The sequence below is a fragment of the Dermacentor andersoni genome, chromosome 3 (assembly GCF_023375885.2).
Source record: "Dermacentor andersoni chromosome 3, qqDerAnde1_hic_scaffold, whole genome shotgun sequence".
NCBI lineage: Eukaryota > Metazoa > Arthropoda > Arachnida > Ixodida > Ixodidae > Dermacentor > Dermacentor andersoni.
The window spans coordinates 8,032,514-8,048,859 of NC_092816.1; the positions used below are offsets into that span (position 1 = coordinate 8,032,514).

Consider the following 16,346-nt stretch of genomic DNA (forward strand, 5'->3'; position numbering starts at 1 on the left):
GTGAACGTCCGAGGCAAGATAGCAGCGCTGCGGTGTGGCCCCGCAGCTGCTTCAGCTGCCTAAGCCGTGGTCCATTTCAATCTGTCTGCGACTGTACAGTAAATGTAATGCACAACTCTAGTTTACATCTGAAGAAAACCGTCTGTACAAAATATACACAAAGCCATACGTGGCTTGGGGTGAAGCTCACTTCCATTGTCCTGTCTGGCATGGCCCACTTAATGCTCAGAAAGCTTCCACAAGATATTTTTTTCTTTTCATTTAATATCCTTATTCAGAGTGTATACTATTGCACAACTTGATAAAAAACAAACATTTCTTTCGGATAATTCTATGTCTCGTCCTTGAAGGGTTAATGTTCAATCTAACCACCAGGTGCCTTTAGTGAGCAGGTTATGCTAGCTTTTTATTGAACTTCAAACAAGGTAGCTTTTTGTGTCATCAGTAATGCTGCTGCAAGCATTATTAGATGTTATGTGCTTCTGGATCACACATATTTTCTTCCACGTTCCCCTAAAAATGTAACAACGGTGTTATACCGTATCTGCAAATCATCAAATACTGTCTCAAATGTAAGAAATCTTGCTAATCACGTCGTAATTTAACAGAAAATGGAATGAAATAACAGTACTTGTTTGGCATAAATTTCAAGAAACCTCAAGTGGGCATAATGTGGTGTGCCTTATGCACCTTGCTCCTGAGCAAAGCAACTCAGTTGACTGGACCTAGCTGTTCGTATACCGGGACATTGTATCAAATATAACAAAAACATGTGCGCTTGCGCAGTTGTTGATAACAATGCACACTTTATATGCAACTTTGATGCTTCAGAGAGAGAGAAAGACAATTTACATGATGCTGCACAAAGATAAACAGTCCATCCGACAACAAATGGATCCGCTTCCAGCATCACCTAACATGATCTCCCACAGTGTTTGTGGATGCATCTTCTTTTTCCTATCCTTTGGTTTCACCAAAACGGGCACCTGAAACAACATGACAACAACCTTAAAACCAAATTTGACAGCCCGGGATCTTTTCATTTTCTGAACCACCAGGAAACAAATAATACTTATGTGTGAACTTCTGCAGACTAGATTATTATGTTGTCCCAGGTTTTTTGTTAGCAAAAAAATTATAACTGGCATGTCCAAGGAAAATCACTAACGTCCCTGCAGAAGCTGGACAAAACTATTTCCAGCATCAGTTTTCTTTAATACAACATTAATACAAAGAGCTCGTGCTGCAGAGATGTTCCATTGACACATGCTTTCACTGCAGGTTAAAGAGAGCAATCCTTGTGCTTACCTCAACAATCCAATGCAATGCAGCCACAAGAATATATTAGCAAGAACTACAAATTTCATCTTTCTCATGGGCTATCAATATGCCTAACTAACATACTGTTACTAACCAGGAAAATTCACACTCTTATAAGAGCAGCGCAACCTTTTGACGCTGCAGCATCAAAGAGAGTGCACCTTTGATGATAGCTCCATCCAAAAGCCATCAGCATAAACTATTCCCGATTCTTTGCACCGTTTATGTCTGATTCAGCAGACCGTTCCATGCAGAATCGGTTGCAGCAAACATTCACGACAGCGGGAGAACAACGTCAACATCACTGCATGTCTGAAGTCAGGCTTGGCATGCACTCATATGGTACGGTAACCAGTTTGGTACAAAACTGTTTGGAGCCTCGTACAATGGTGATTCAGGTAACTTGAGCTGTGCATAGCCTTTTGAGTGAGCTTGAGCCTTCACAGAGGTGTGCAATACAGCACTACAGGTAAAGGAGCAATGTAGAATGGGTTTTCTGTAGGGGTGTGCGAACACTGAATAGTAGATTTCGAATCAAGTCAAGAAAAAAAGAAAGTGAATATCAAATTGAATGTTGAACATCAGAAAATTTTTTGCACAGTTTAATGCTTACAAATTTTGGGCTAAAAATATCATGCTGCATATGCTCAGGAGTCTCCTAGCATTGTATAACAAGAATGTAGCAAGGCATCAGTAACTTAGGTACATAGAAATCAAGATATACAGTACGGTCTACTCTAATTAAAGGGAACACCAAATTGTTATGCCAGCCCTGATTACCGCTCAGTTCTAGTGTATGAAGGTCTGGAAGATATTTTTTTTATCAATACAATTTCTGTTGAATCGAATCAAGTGCTTTTTTTTCCTCTGAAACTAATGAATTAGTGACGCTCTTTTCTAATGAATATCAGCGAGGCTCTCAGTTTAACAGTGGACCTGTGTTTTGCAGCCATCTTTTATTTATTGTACAGGAAGTTTTGCTTTTCAGTTTTACTTCAAAAAGTAGAAGGGCTATACCAACTTTATGGCATGTAGGTTATTGTAAGGCCAAACTTTGCGACAGACAAAAGGACCACGCGTCACGTGACTCGCGTTGCTGGCATCAGCAGGAAAGAGCAGGTGCTGTCCGCTTCGCTTCATTGTCAGGTTTGGCATGATTTGCCACCTGTCAAGAATTCGACGATCTGCAGGGTCACGGCAAGCTTGTGCAACTTTACGGTTCTGCGAGCGACCAAAGTGAAACCGAACCAACCTCCATTGCCACGAATCTTTACAATTTGAATTTAAGAAAACCACCGCAGACCACATAGCCACTTTGTGAAAAGGCCATCGCGGCAGTGGTGCACAAGGCTCATTGCTGTGCAATTCGTGGGCCCACAGTGTGCACTGAATGCATTTCATTTGTGCTCGCAGAGTAACATGTAAGTGGGAATGGACTTTGCTTTTGTGTAAGTTGACAGACATTTTGCTTTTGTGTAAGTTGACAGACATTTTTGATACGTGTGCACTGAATGCATTTCATTTGTGCTCGCAGAGTAACATGTAAGTGGGAATGGACTTTGCTTTTGTGTAAGTTGACAGACATTTTTGATACTTTTTTGAGGGTCGAGAATGAAAGAACCGCCAGGCATTAGAGTGCAGAGCAGCATGCAAGAGACAGGCGGACTTAGGGTGGATAAGAAGTGAGGATGAGTGGTTACAACCAGAAGTAGTTTCCAAAGTCTAAACATGATGCAACTGCCTGGCTGACTTGTTACTGACGTATGACGATCAGCCGTTTAAACAACAAATTGTATCAGAAATGCAGCCGGGCACATTCGCGTTCAACCTGCAGTTCAACTGTGCTAATAGTGGCATGGCATATATCCACAAAGCCTGACTTGCTACAGTGCTGCGTCCATTTCTATCATATCTTGAATAAAAATGTCCAACAAGCACTTGGACGCACGTGAGGCTTACTGTGATCTCACGTCAAAGCGACGCAGGCTTAAGGTTAGTGTTGCGATATAAAAGACCACTCCAATGTGCGAATGACTTGTGAAATTCGCGTGCAAAGGAAAGTTGACTTTTTGCACATTCAACATGGCCTTGGAGAAACGAGGCGGCAAATTCCCGCTTTAACAATCTTGGGAAACTGTTGGCGATGTGCAGAGATTTTGTACAAGCTTCAGATGGGCATTTCTGATATTTTGAACTATTTTGCAATCCCCTTCAAGTTCAATATATTCCGGATCAACTGTACACATTGTGTTCTTTCAGTCATGTAAAACTGCACTTCCATCTTTGTCAAGAAGATCGGAAGCAATGACAGGACTGTCACACCTCATCAAACTAAACTGTGCTCAAAGTGAAGTTGTAACAGGCGCACAATGTAAATGTTGCATACACGGGTCATTTTTAAGTTTAGAATGCTGGTCTTACTTTAATATAAGGAGAGGATACAACAGTTTTGGTTGCGGTGTGAACTCAAACCTACAATCCTGTTGGTCAAAAGAACACACCTTACAAGTCGTATAACACTACAATAATTTTCAGTTGACAACCTTAATGATTTAGCGTAACAGTTCATTCAGAAGACAGCATAGATATATGCTTGTGTGAAAGAAGTCACGATTCAATGTGAACCTGTGAAATAAATTCTAATACCTGAAAATGCCGATTCAAACCCCTTATAAACCAGTCCTTAGGCGAGATTGTTCGTAATATTAAGCTAATCCAGGCTGCCTGCTCGAAGAGAGTGTCAAAGATGTCCACGAAATTTTGTGCTAACACAATGAAGCACTTACCATCCAATATAGCACTGACACAGATTTTCATGTGAAGTTGCTTGCTTTATCAAGAGTTCCACTTGTTCAGGAACATCCAAGGTCTCGTCAGGCGCAAAATCTCTCCCTGAAATGGCAAGGAGGTTGCTGGTTAGTTCCTACAAAAGCATATGTTGGATGAGCACACATGCTGCCTACTGTGTGTGCACTCGTGAGCAAAAGACTATGAACGCCGAAAAATCTTTTTTTTTTTTTTTTTGCAGCGAAGACATGCAGGTTGAAATCAATTTTGTCTACGTGCACGTCTTTGACCAACAGTATGCATTGAGACAATAAAGTTGCACTTCTGTACTACAAGAAATTTATACTTTTCGCTCGTGCCATGGTCCACAGACTTTTGCTCTGGGCTGTACATATTTTCCCCAGCATCTTGTTTTATGTCACCACAGGGACTTCCACATGATTTGTACTCAACTTTGTATGCTGCACAAAGAAGACTTTTAAGTTGGACAATTTTTCAAAATATGTCACCTCATGGTTTGAACACTGCTGAATACCTATTGAACTCTTGGGGCCCAAAGTAAAGGTACATTAGCTCCACAGATTCACATTTTGACCGCTTGCACTTTTTTCATTATCTTGACATGTAACGAGAGATGTCCATATTAATGTGACATTATAGGCAGACCTCACACACTTTGTAGGTATCCATGTGATAAAAAATGTGAACCGGTCCCGGAGGCACTGCTGTTTAAAATGAATCATCTCAAAGTGCTAGCAGTCGCAAGGGAATAATATGAGAAACTGGCACATGATGCTTGCACCAGAAGTTTCATAGAGCGCCTTTGGAAAAAGAGAAGCTTGCATCCTTCTGTGCCCCCGCCACCTTTTCCTGACTCGCAAGAAAAGAAAAGGCGTTCAATGCACAAAAAGGACATTCCTCTTGCAAAGGTAAAAAGGTATAAAAGAGCATCACCGGGAGAGACGCTCTCTCTCTGGCACCCCTAACTTGGAACCTGAACGATGAACTCGGGGATACCAGCCCCAACCCGTAAGTGACCTTGTTGCCCGACTATCATGCACAACGAGGCAAGCCTATTTATTAACTATTTCCAAGTAGACTTTCCGTTTACATGTGTTGCTTAACAATAAACATTGTTAGAGTTGACGCCGCAGGTTGCCTTATTCGCCCGAACCCAATGTAGCTGCAATTACACGTGCTACGGCTTGGGGAGTACTACGGAACGACTCTGTGTCGTTAGATCCGGAACTTGCATTCAGCCCTAGCCTCATGCAGAGCGTTCCCCCAGAAGACATGTTATTAATAGTCACTCGCTTACTCTGTGGACCGTTGCAAAGTGTTCAGCTTCGAACATTCGTGCGCTGTCGGTTTAGTCCATCACCCATGCTTCAGCACTTTATTGAAAAGAGTGCGCTGATTCACTTATCTTGATACAGGAATGATAGAGTTGGCACAAGCTTGAGTGTGAGTTGTGGTGGATGTGTTATACACAGACAGATACGCTCATGCACAATGAGAAACTTACTATGTCAGGAGGTGGCACCACACCCTTGATCAATGTGTAATCAGTGATACTCTTGTTGAGGTGTTTTCTTTAGAGGTTAGAGATACAACGCTGGTAGATGAGTGAACTTTTTAATTCTCGACGAAAGCAGTGCATCGCGAAGGGTTGGGAAAACAGGCAGCAGTCCCTGAATTAGGTCACACAGATTCATTCCATTTCTTAATATTTCAGTCACTATTTTAGCAGCCAGCTACTGCGCATGTCTTCCCTCTGCCGTTCCATGTTTTGCAGCATGAATGGAGGGAAATGCATTAGCGATCCCCCAGTTGCATTTCTGACAGCTGATTGCACAGAAGCAGGGCCCGTATTCTGAAACGTTTGCCTTACGCGAAACTATCGCCTTGGCCACGCCTTCGCCAATGGCGCACTGATTAGCTGTTTTAAAGAAAGCGGAAAATAAACAGCACCATCTAGTAGTTCTGGCCTACGTCACTTTAATGTCATGGTGTCGATAAGTGCTCTCGACATATATTGAATAAATGCACACGTCTTTTGGCGTTCGGTTGGTGGTGGAGTGTAGTAGGGATAAGAGAGGTGGTAGTTTATAGTAGTCTTTTTGGTGGCATTTTATACATTTTGTTTTGCGGCAATATTTGTTGGTTCATTTAAACTAAAACATCTCACACTTCCTTTTTCAATTTACCTAAAGCGGCTGCACCCAACTGTAGTCAGTGCGTAGAACACGTACTGTGGCCACTACACTCGAAAACAATGCACCCGAGCCGATCTGCACTTGCATGGTGCGCTCTCTCATGCGATATGAAGCATTTGAGAGCACGTGCTGGTAGTGCATGCTGACGTGACAGGTAAGCAGTCACTTGATTTACTGAACGTCACTACTGCAGCAGCGAAACTATTGCGGGATGCGAACGTTTCAGAATACGGCCCCAGGATAGAACGCAGTAATGGTTTTGCATTCGTGTGCTTTTGGATGAGGCAACATGCAGTGTGCCGCTGAAAGTGCCATCTCATTTCCTCTGGAGCATATTACTCCACAAAAAGGGTCTGTACGAGTACAGTAAACTCCCTTTAAGACGAACTCAAAGAAACCATAAAAGTTTGTTCGTCTTATCAGACGTTTGTCTAATCAGAACAACAATTGGCAACATTACCATGTACATCGAAATATCTTACTTCAAAATGGTAAATCAAGTTGACTTAAAACAGGGGAAAGAAATGATATAAAAGCATTTCTTTAGCTGAATTTAATAGAAAACTGTTTTCAAGTGGTAATCCTGCTTGGTTGCATCCAGTCTGTGATGGATGTTTGGTGCTTATGTGCAAATTGGCAAGCAGCCACAAACCATGTCATCTCACCTAATGAGCTCAAAAATCCTTCTGTCCTTCGTGCTGCTGGAAAAGGTTCACTAGAGAGTTAAAGCAGGCATCTGCCGCCTCACAGGTCATCAGTGCAGGCTCCGAGTTAGCAAAAGTACGAAGGAGCGAGCTGAGTGCACCGCAAAGCAATGCAACCTAGAGGAAAGTCTAGGTGACGTTAAGCGAAGTGGGGAAGGAGAAATGAGGTGAAGCGTCGCGGAGGAGGAAGGTAAGCAGAGAAGCGCTGGGTTGACTTCCTCTGGCTGTTGCCACAGGTTTCATTTGCGAAATGGACATACCGAGTTTGTCTCGTGATAACACAGTCCTCGCATGCCATACACTGTGTGTGCGAGTGAAAGCGTGCGACAGTGAGCCGATGATGGCAGCTCACCATCATGGAGGAAAGGGGGAAGGGGAGCGCACTGTCTTCCGTTGCGTGCATGACACCAGGGAGGGGAGGGAGGGGGTGTGCTGTACTACAGCGGCGCGCGGTCGTGTGGGCTTTATGTTGAATGCGATCTGCTTTGGCGGCTCAGTCTAGGTGGGTCGATGGCTCGTAGCTTTGCTTGCGCTGTATTCTCGCCACTCAGTTTATGTTGAAGCGATAGACAGCGCGAAGGTCACTTCTCTCGCTGCTGCTGCCACGATTCCTCACGCCAGCGTTTTGACAGCGAGCACCCATGGTCATTGAGTGTGATGTGTTCATGTCTGCTTGTGCACACTGACACCATGCTTGTTAACTTAGTTAGTAAGCAAATGTTTACAAGTTTATACAGCCAATAAAACTACTATCTAACTTCATATAGCTATCTATCAATTTGCTACTGCAATCAATGCTTTGCCTTTAGGGCGAAGTGAAACGCGTCTGTCTTTTTTTGTTTCCTCTTCTCATTTTCGCATATGTCCACGGGCAATGTGCCCTGCAGGCCTCCAGTAGGGTGCCACAACGTGCTGCCCATAGGCGCGGCGCATCGAGGCACCCTAGCCTCCAGGATCGGTAGCGGTGGTAGTCACTCCAAACGTTCATCTTAACTAAAGAGCATGTCTGAGGTGGCTCATCCTAAGTGGATTTTTTTGCTTCAAGTCTATGGAAAACCAAATAATCGTTCGTATGTTAATTGTTATATGCGAGAATTCAGCTTAACCGAGTTAGTCTTAATGAGAGTTCACTGTATCTATAATTGTTGCAAAGTGCAGAGATGTAAACAAGACATTTCAAAAACTTCCAGTATTGCAACTTCTTCAGTCAAAAAAAGAAAAGCTTTGCAGCCTATTCTTGCAAGAACAATAGATTTTGTCAACAATTGTGCTGTGGTTGCCTAATAAGAACACTCCTGCATTCCTCAGATATCCCAGTTAAGATGAAGCTTCCTGCTGATGTTCACAGCCATCATGTCTTCATTGCCTTGTGTCACTTGCCTGCCTGCCTGCTCAAATTGACTTTAAATGCATTTTGCATAAAAGAGACAGGATATTTTTGTGCCAATTAATGTTACCTAGTATTAGCTGCAGCAGAAATGCTTTGGTTAATGAAACCAAAAGTAAGGCAAGGAAAAAAACTCTGTGCATACCTGTGAGCTTATCTCGCACCCTGTTGATGATGGCCAAAGCCTTCTTGTTCAGGGCCTCTGGCTGGCCAGCTTCACCATCTGGTAAAACAAATGAACAGTGAAGGTAAAGGTTGCATTATTTGACGCGAAAAAGTATGATTTAAAGGTGTCTGAATATTTGAATATCCGAACACAAATTGAAAGTAATGTTCCTTATTTGATTATATTCAATAAAGAAAATAGATATTTTTCAATATTTGTTAAAGCTGAATATAGTAGCATTATCATTTACTTCTCGTCCTTGTGTAGTTTTTGTTCCAGTGGCATTTCCCACATAACTGCGCACCAACATGCACAGTTCTTCACTGCAGTACAGTAGCAGAGGCGTAGATTTCAATTGTCCTGCACAGTTCCGCGTACAAATATGGAATGCTGAGCAAGAATGTGCAGCAGCAAATTGCTTCATCAATATCTTGCAGTCATCTGTTTATTCTTCATTTTTAAACTGTCTGTAAATTTATCTAAGAAACTAGGCCTTGCTTCTTAGGTAGACCCCCACCACTGTAGCAACACTTAGCTAAGCAATGCCATTTATGGCAGCATGCCTAGTTCCATCACTGAATCACACCAGCAGACACTTTAAGTTTGCACATCAGCACACAAGGAACCGAACTCTCCACATGCATTTATTCACTGTTATTTCCTTCATTTAATTTCTGTCATTGTCATACAATGCCACAAAAAATGGCCTTTTGCTGGTTTCTTATTCACAAGCTGTTGACTTGCACAGACAGCAGTAGCATTCCATATATTGAATAACAAAAGCAAGCTTTGCTTCCTGTATAGCAGCCGTATTACCTTTTTCTGCCACTCTTGTCAAAATTGACAAATATTTGGGGATTCGAGTCAATATTTCAGGCCAGTTTTTTTGTTAATATTGATATTAAATTTGACTTGAAAATTTCACTGCTTGAACATTCCTAGTAATACAAAAATACGAAAATTAGCGAAGTTAGAATAGTGACCATGACAAAATGGTGACAAATTGTCAATGAAAGCAAAGCAGCTGATTGTGGAACAAGTTTTGGCTATCACCACTTTTATGCAAAGAAACATGCTTAGAAACCCAACTGTTTAGCACCAGTGCCAGATCTGGCAAGCGTACAGGTTAAGGGGGCCTTAAACACTTTACACTTTTTGAACACGAGAAAATGTTTCCAATCTGTCGAAGAGGCTCCTGTGAACATCTAAGCTAAATACAGTAGGACCTAGTTCATATGTTCTGGAAAAAAATGCGAGAAAAACCATAACAACCAGTAAAACAAACACCCCAATATCACTAAAGAATGCGGCAGGCTCAACTGTAGTTGACATCTACATAATGTGAAGCATTGCGAGAATCGTGAAATGTTCACCAGTACCATGTACCAGTAGCATGAGAAGCTGACATGCACCGACTTGGTGGGGCTGAAGCGGCCCAAGATGTGTGTTGTAGCGCCGAGCAGGTGAGAATTGAGACGCATATTCTGACGTCGTTTTTGTGGCTTCGGCAAGCTTACATTTGCACTCCTCGAATTCGGCCTGGGCCAGCAGCTTCTTTGAGCGGAGCATTTTGGCTTTTGGCAGGAAGTTTTGACGTGCCCACTCGGCAAAAATTGTTGTGGCATGAGATGCATATGGTTGTTCTCCTATTGCATAGTGTTCTAAACCAGAACAAAATCGAGCTGGTGGGCGATGCCGGAATACGATACCTACAATGCCACCAGAGCGAAACATGGCACTCACTTCGCAATGCCTGCAGCAGGAAGTGGCATCGCGTTTTGGTTATCACCTATTAAAAGCATGCAGTACGCTTCCAACCGCAGTACACCAAATGTTGTGAAACAGGTAGGTGAAGATGCTCATCGCAGTACAGCTGGTGGCAATGGCTGTGAATGTGGCGTGCGACAACACAGGAGGAGCTCTGCTGGTATTGGAATAGGAAATTGAGTGCGCGTTGGTGTTTTCACGTGAGATGAGTGGGCAAGTACTGCAGGGCTGCTTCTACAGTGGGTAGCTACTGTTCTCAATCTCGCACACCTCACGCCTTTTCTTGTTTACATGGGATCTAGTGGCTGGAAAACACAACATATAATCACAGTTTGTCTACATACTGATTGTTGGTGCCGAATGATCTGTGTTTTCTGATAACATATAAAGCAGCAAAAAATAATGGTAACAATATTGGGTCCTTTTTTTTTTTGTATTCTCGATCATGAACATTGGCACTAGGAAATCGTACGCAATGGGATCATATCAATGAGGTTCTACTGTATTATTGCACTGCATGCAGCAAAGAATTTACAATCTTGTGTCAAAAAGTGAAAAATTGCTTGCTCTCGCCTTCACAATCCTGTCATCTCAAGCAGCAAAGCCCACCAACACTCTTTGGCTGATTTCGTGATTGCGAGAACATTCTCAGCAATACTATTATTGTTAATTTTTAGGTAAATAAATGAAAAAAAATATATATCTGCAATCTCAACAAGACTAAAAAGGCATTCATTTTTTGCATTGCCCATCTACACACGACAGCTGTGCATAGCTTTGTGGCCACTGAGATAACAGTGGCGTGCTGCTAGAGTACCATATAAACTGGAATATAGGTCGAAATCTTTTCCCACAAAAGAACAGCTAAAGTCATTCTTAGTCTTATATAGTAGCAGTCACTAGCACATTGTGAGCTCTCGTCTGGTCCAGTCAAGGTCAGTCGTTGACCTATATTCCGTTTTATACGGTAGATGTCGAGACTGCACTCGTTGCACTACAAACCCTCTCGCCGGTGAAATGCTCAACTTTTGGGCAGAGCCTTGCCTCATCCCCTGTGTAGCTTCCACTACGCTAGCGGAGACGAAAGGAGAGAGTCGCTCAACTCCGCTATACTGAAGAATTCGAAAAAAACTTGTGGAAGGAGATTTGTAGGGTGACATCCTTTAATAGTGAGGCCATTCTGTGATTAGGTAGAAAAGTACTTTGGGCTCCTTTAACTGAGCAGCACCTTTGAACACAATCTAGTTTTCAGCATATGGCCAAGACTTTTATTTATAATGAATTAACTGAAAATTGCCTTTATGTGCTAGCTCATTAATGACCCAGATTTCTTTGAAATCTCTTGTCATGTTTCGATAACATTTACATATGCGCTTTGACCAATATGCATCCTTACCACCGATTCCAGAAATGGCATCAACTGCTTTCTTTGCAGTTGGCTGGGAGCCAATGTCCACTGCTTCTAGGATATCTGAAACAAAATATAAGCATTGTTACCATAGAGTGGCAAAGTAAATTCCACAGAAAGTGTTTGGCAGAGAGATCTATCTGAAATGCGAACCCACAGCGATTGATGTATAACGATGACTGCTTTAATTTCGAAAACTTTAAACATTGTGCACTTACTGCTGCTTTACTTTGGCTCGCAGCGATACTGCATTTTAAGGTGTGGATCATTATGTATCACTTGGTATGTTTAGTGTTACATATCTGGTCAGTCAAGAAAGAAAAAAATGCAAGTTGCCTTCTGTACCCTCACCATCAGATAAGTTGTTGAGGCCGTGGAAGCACAGGCACAGACTAATGTCGCCCACCTGTTGGAAAAGTGCGGACAGCAGCGATGCTGGGAGGATTGCTCCTTCGACAAGGCGGTTGATTTCAAAATATCGTTTCATCTGCTAACTTTTTATGCACCAAATTGAGTATTAAGTCAAGAAGCAGTCATGTCCTGAGCATTAAAAAAAAAAGAAGAAAAAAAGGGAGAGAGAAAAGATGAACCAGTATTTTCAAATCAACCACCTTAATCATGCCGTAATCCTCCTGGCACTGCAGCTCTCCACCCTTTCTCCAGTTGCCAACAGGTGGCAAAACCAGTCCATGTCTCTGTCACCTTAGCAGCTGGTAACTAGCACAGTAAACTCTCATTGGACAGAATCAGCTCTTTATTAATTGGTTGCCTTCAATAATTTTAGATGAGCTGACTGGCCAATGAGATATTCTGGAGCTTACTACATGCATATCATATATGCACCAGCTGTCTCAACTAACTGTTGCCTAGAATTTAAAAATAATAGAAGGGTAGGTACAAATGGCAATCACTGTATATTGATGGGCATTGTTCATGCTAGTAGGGAGTATCTTGTTAAATTTGCACAAATAATTATTGAAGTGTAGTTAGCTAACTTTTAATTACATTACCCAATTGCTAATGCGTCAATACATAAGTTGTGGAGCATATCAAGACTGATAACAGTGTTTAGAGCAACCTCAGTCTTGTGTGATCTTTTTACAATGAAAAAAGCTGACGAGAGAGAGTGAGAGTGAGAGAGGGATATAAGGAAGGCAGGGATGTTAACCAGTCAAGAGTCTGGTTAAGCTGACAAAATATTAAATAATGCTATGCAACTACATGTCAACACACTAAGGTAGCAGTGCTCTCATATGTAAGCCTAGTCAAATATTGGTCTAGATTATTGCACAAGAACGAGCAGCCACACTCTTTCCCTGAAACGTCAATAGCTTTGGGCACGCATACTTGGGTCTTACAAAATACAAAGTGCTGGCTTTGAACATATATAAAGTGCACAGAGTACTAAACGACAATGTTTATATTTGAGACTGCTGCTTTTGCTGGTGCATAGAGGCATTGTAACATGGCAATATTTTCAGTAGAACAGTCACATGTGATACATACCACTACCACTTGGCATTGACCACTTCTCGCTTTATGACCTCCTTTATAACCTAGGGACTTTTGCATGCGCATATTCAAAGCTTTGAAAATATGCTGCATGCAAGGTAAACAAATCTCTAGCTCAGTTCCAACTCCAACTTCCCTATTGAAATATAAATGCAAAATGCAAAAATGCTTTTGTCAGACAATCACTAGACTGATTTGAATTAAATTTTGCTGCATTTAACTCTAGGAAGCAAAATTTTGATCTATGCCCTGAAAGTTTTTTTTTTATTTGCATAGTTTGCATAAGATCTGAAAGTTCAATAAAAATTGAAGCACAAAGCTTAAAAATTTGTAACCGTGCAACAAAAACTTATCACATTTCTATACACTGCACCCACTAAAGCATCTAATGCGGAGAAATTTGATTTATGAATTCTGAGCTCGGATGAAATTGTTACAATGTTTATGAGGGCTTTGTGAAACTCTCACTTGCAAATTAGTGGCATATTTCGGCGCTGTGCATAACACAATTTTGTCCTTTTTTAGATGTATTATTAGGTGCAGTTCACAGAATTGTGACATCATTCTTCATTGCCAAGTTAGAGTTGTAAACTTTATATCCAAGTTTTCAACCGTTTACAATTTTCAGGAATTCAAAAATATGGAAGTCCTAAATAAGAAATAATTGAAATTGGTGCAGTGGTTGCCGAGAAAAATGGCTTCTCCGATCCCATGCATTTAGATAAAGAAAGCTCAAGTTTTAACATGGGATAGCCCTAATCAATTTTACATTTCCCATTGATGCACAATTAATAGGAGTAAATTGTACTTGACAAATAGTGCCTTGTTGGAGCCAGGCATTTATCTAATCCAAAGACAGCATACTCACACATGCCTAAAGTAAAATAAGAAAGAGGTTTGTGCTATATACAGTACATCCAAGTGTCCTTAATTTCATGCTGAGAGGCACAGGAACATCACACACTGTGAACTAGCTTGGCCATGTCTCCTTAAATTACCTCCTTGGTCATGGCTGCAGGGGGCAGAACCACCTCTTGTTTTAGAGTGCTTCACTTTTGGCTGTGCTGAAAAAAAAAAAAAGAACAAGGATGCTTCTTGGTGACATTCAAACCCCAAAGCTAGCTGTCAGCATGTTAGCTAAAATGACCTCATGAGTGATTGATGGTGGCCCTGCGAAGAGTGCTCGGGTGACATCAACTGAGGACTTGCTTTTATTGTCTGCTATGCTCCGCCAGAAATAATTGCATAATTCCCGCTCTATTTTGCACTCTCGCAGCATGATTGCATAGCATGGTGCTCTCCACTTACTGTCTATATCTTTTTTTTTTTCAAGTGTTAACTTTATAAATTTTAGCATTATCAGGCCAACAAATCTTATGTTTTCAATCTACCTTTCATAAAACAACGGTTATTGTGGTCATAGACACAATCTTATGATTCAGCCCCGAAACAATTTGTTGAGTGTTGTGGGGATGCGCGACTCTCACGCGTCCCCTGATATGTTGGTTTTCCCGCACGGCTCGCGTGGCCTGGCGCCCGCGGCGGTCGGAGTGGTTGAGGCGCAGTACGAGAGATGGCGCGAGTGTTGCGCTGCTAATGCCGCCGAGGGGTTACTTAGGCGCGGGAAAGAAAAGGCTCTGGGGCTTGAGTGGCGGACTGGCGAACGTTGCGGACGTCCCACACGTGCGCCGATCCATGCTTCTGCGAGAACGTCTCGCGTGGCCGCCTTCAAACACGCCACCGTTCGCGTGACCGTACACGTGAGCAGGCGTTGGGATCCAGCATGGGGTGAACATATTCGCTTGCTATCCGGTCGCGGTGAGTCGGACTTCTACATTTGTCGCGCGCCCATCGGCATGTTCTGGGGATAGCAACTCGACTAGCAGGCATTGATCTATGAAAGGTGCAATAAATGCCCTTGTGATTGTTTGCACTACTGTGTTGTCGTTCCTTTGTCCCAAGAGCATGGGTGTGAGAACCCCCATAGTGTGTAAACTATAGTCTACACAGCTTTGAAACTGAAGAATGACCTAACAGCTCATTCTCAAGATTTTGCATTGACCAAGGGGCAGTATAGTTGAATGCAAATTTTAAATTTTGCCCGTGAATTAATTCATTTGCTACTTCATAACCAAAGCATTGCTTACAAGAAAAATCGCATAATTTCACCGACAAACGGTACTTCTCAAACAGCAGTTGCACCAAGATTTATTATATTTTGCAATTGTCAGGCATCCTCTCCACCTTTTGCAAATGAGTCTCAGGATCACTTTTTGATGCAAGTATTTAACGAAACCAGTCATAAGACATCACTTTGTCAATGTAAAAATTAAAATATTCTACTGACAAAAAAAAAAAAAGAAGGAAAGCAAGAAACCTGTCTTAAGGTGGCTATACATAGTGCAAAAATATTGCACTACATTAAAAAAAAATTACTGTTACGATTAATACCTTCCTTAAGGCATAATGTATGGTGTGTATTATATGTGTGCTGTAAGGCTTATTTTGCATAACAATGAAAACTGTTTCATGGAATCTATTGTTGCGTGCCCAACAAACAGCTGGTCGTGGCACTGTAGAGTAGGCAAGCTTGCAGTAGCAGACAGGAGTGTTCTGCTTGCAGGCTTGCACGACTCACGGTGACTGGTTCCGTCACTGGAAGTGCACAGTGTGTGGGACATGCGATAGTGGAAGGTGCGGCCAGTTCCAGGTAGATGTGCATCTCCATCCATGTCATCTGTTTAATACTCTGGCTATTTATCTTGTCAAGTACCAGCAACCTCGAACTATTCAATATTTAATGAGTTAGCATTTATAGGGTATTTCACGCACTAACCTATCTATCTATCCGGCTATCTATCTATCCGTCCGTCCGTCTGTGTTTTCTATATATGTTTGCATCTAATCGTTTTCTTACCTACCTGAGTAACTGGGTAGTTCGTGGTCAAATGGGTAGCACAGTGTGCTGCTGTGCTGAGATAACAGGGCTCGAAACCAACCATCAGACCAACTTGGGTCACAGAGTATTATATATATATATATATTATATACGTGCTGCTCTTCAATGAACTTTCATGCC

At 42.0% G+C, this 16,346-nt stretch overlaps 1 protein-coding gene across 3 annotated transcripts in view; it reads right to left on the minus strand.

Annotated features, from left to right (window-relative positions):
* Positions 1–786: 786 nt before the first annotated feature.
* mTor (serine/threonine-protein kinase Tor) overlaps positions 787–16,346 on the minus strand; it is a 388,261-nt gene continuing 372,701 nt past the window's right edge. For 2 of the 3 annotated variants that reach the window (XM_072287059.1, XM_072287057.1), the window contains 5 exons: positions 14,266–14,331; positions 11,744–11,818; positions 8,560–8,637; positions 4,107–4,212; positions 787–986 (listed from right to left, as the gene is read on the minus strand). In XM_072287059.1, the coding sequence (XP_072143160.1) occupies positions 971–986; positions 4,107–4,212; positions 8,560–8,637; positions 11,744–11,818; positions 14,266–14,331 (341 nt within the window). In that variant the 3' untranslated portion in view covers positions 787–970. Of the gene's footprint in view, positions 987–4,106; positions 4,213–8,559; positions 8,638–11,743; positions 11,819–14,231; positions 14,332–16,346 lie in introns of those variants that run through there. The other variant, XM_072287058.1, reaches the window with a different exon arrangement.